Source organism: Mustela erminea, chromosome 9 (assembly GCF_009829155.1).
Source record: "Mustela erminea isolate mMusErm1 chromosome 9, mMusErm1.Pri, whole genome shotgun sequence".
In the NCBI taxonomy this organism is placed as follows: Eukaryota; Metazoa; Chordata; class Mammalia; order Carnivora; family Mustelidae; genus Mustela; species Mustela erminea.
Genome location: NC_045622.1, coordinates 99578944 through 99581022, shown reverse-complemented (window position 1 = coordinate 99581022; position 2079 = coordinate 99578944). Strand labels below are relative to the sequence as shown.

The window sequence follows — 2079 nt, the reverse complement described above, 5'->3', positions numbered from 1 at the left end:
TAATGAAATGTTACCAAGAAGTAAATCATTAACAGAGAAAAATGACATGAACAACTCAAATTTATATGATGATGACATCTTGCTGAGAGCAGGGAGAGTATCAAGGTAAGCTATTTTCTCCAACACTAAGGATCGCAGTTTCAATTTTTTTCTTATTACACAGTTTAAGTAAGAGTTTAAAAAATTGTACTTTCTCAAAGAGATTTAGCTAGAATTGGCAGAGCCTAGACCAGTGAAAGATAAGAAATAAGCCCCTGGTCTCTAGTACTATTGCTTTTCTGTATATTTTCCTGACTATAACTCTCTTCCTTTATAACATTATTCACTCAATCAATACTTTTTATGCCCCAGACATTATGGTGCCTTGTTGAAAATATTTTGGACAGGTAGTCAAGTACTCTATGGAGTGCGACTTTATTTTATAAATAGAAATTCCTCTTAAATAATAGGATGTTCATTTATTTGAGTCATCATTTTTTTTTTCTGAACGTTTAGCAGCCTAAGATGGGTGACATGAGCATTAGAAAATGACATTCAGGCTACAAGGAAATTTGAAAACTTTGGAGAGCCCTTGTTACCCCTCAGAGGTTAAATGGCTCTTTGCTTTTATAATCCTATTGTCCTTTAATACCATAATTTTACAGGCAACATGTTACATCAACCTTGATGTATAAGGCTGATGTATAATTATAGATAGTGAATGTGTATATATGTGTGTGTGTGTGTGTGTGTGTGTGTGTGTGTGTGTCTGCGACTAGGTTTTTTCTTTCTTCCACACTTTCCTGTTCCACTCAGTGGAGAGTCTGTCATTCCCAGAAGCTTACTATTTTCTTTATACAGTAAGTATTCATTGTTAAGTCCATCCAAAATGTCCTTTTGGCCTTTGTTTCCATTGCATCAATGTTGAGCATCAGGCATATTTAATTCTCACTTGAAATAACTTTTCTACTACACAATTTCCTAATAGCATTTTTCATCTGGTCATTTCTCAGAGTATAGATTAAGGGGTTTAACATTGGTGTTATCATAGTGTAGAACACTGCGACTGCTTTATCGATAGATAAAGTAGCTGCAGGTCTCATGTACACAAATATGCAGGGCACAAAGAATAGGACAACCACTGTGATATGGGAGACGCAGGTGGAGAGGGCTTTGCGCCTTGCCTCCAAGCTGTGGTTCCTTAGGGAACGCAGAATGACCACATAGGAGACCATCAAGAGGAGAAAGTTTAACAGACAAATGAAACCACTGTTGGCAGCAACAAAGAGCCCAAGAGTGTGGGTATCAGTGCAGGCAAGATTGAGCAAGGGGTTCAGATCACACATAAAGTGATCTATGATATTAGGGCCACAGAAAGGTAAAGGGATGATAAAGAGGATCTGTATGGCTGCATGAAGAAAGCCTCCCACCCACACTACTCCCATTAGCAGGCCACAGATCTGCCGATTCATGATGGTTGTGTAGTGCAATGGCTTGCAGATGGCCACATACCGATCATAGGCCATCACTGTGAGTAGGATGACATCAGCACCTCCAATGAAATGTTCCCCAAAGACTTGGGTTATACATGCATTGAATGTGGTGGTCTTCTTTTCACGGAGTGAATCTATGATCAGTTTAGGGTTATTAACAGAAGAATAGCAGGCATCAATGAAAGAGAGATTGGCAAGGAAAAAGTACATGGGGGACCCCAATAATGGACTGGCGGTGATAGTGACCACAGTGAGCACATTTCCCACCAGAGAGACGATGTAGATGACCAAAAAGACAACAAATATGATTTTCTGCATCTTTGGATTTTCTGTGAGCCCCAGTAGAACAAACTCTGTCACATTGTTCCTTTTCTCCATTATGTCATTTTAGGATTAATTGCATTACCTTAAAAGAAAAAAAAAACAACTTTTGATTAATGTGACATTGAATTTATTAAGCTTCTTTATTTAGCAAATAAAAATTACATAGATTCTAGTGAATTGTGGAATCTCATGAAGTTTTTTGAGACAGAAAATAAGTTTTTGCTGATTACTAAAATTATCTCCCTGATGAAGTTTCTGTTGAGTATGGCCATGGGGAACTTTG

At 37.8% G+C, this 2079-nt stretch overlaps 1 protein-coding gene across 1 annotated transcript; it reads right to left on the bottom strand.

Annotated features, from left to right (window-relative positions):
* Nucleotides 1–920: 920 nt before the first annotated feature.
* Nucleotides 921–1850, bottom strand: LOC116599106 (olfactory receptor 4C46-like). The gene has a single exon (XM_032358789.1). The coding sequence runs from the start codon at nucleotides 1848–1850 to the stop codon at nucleotides 921–923; it is 930 nt and encodes a 309-aa protein (XP_032214680.1).
* Nucleotides 1851–2079: the final 229 nt, after the last annotated feature.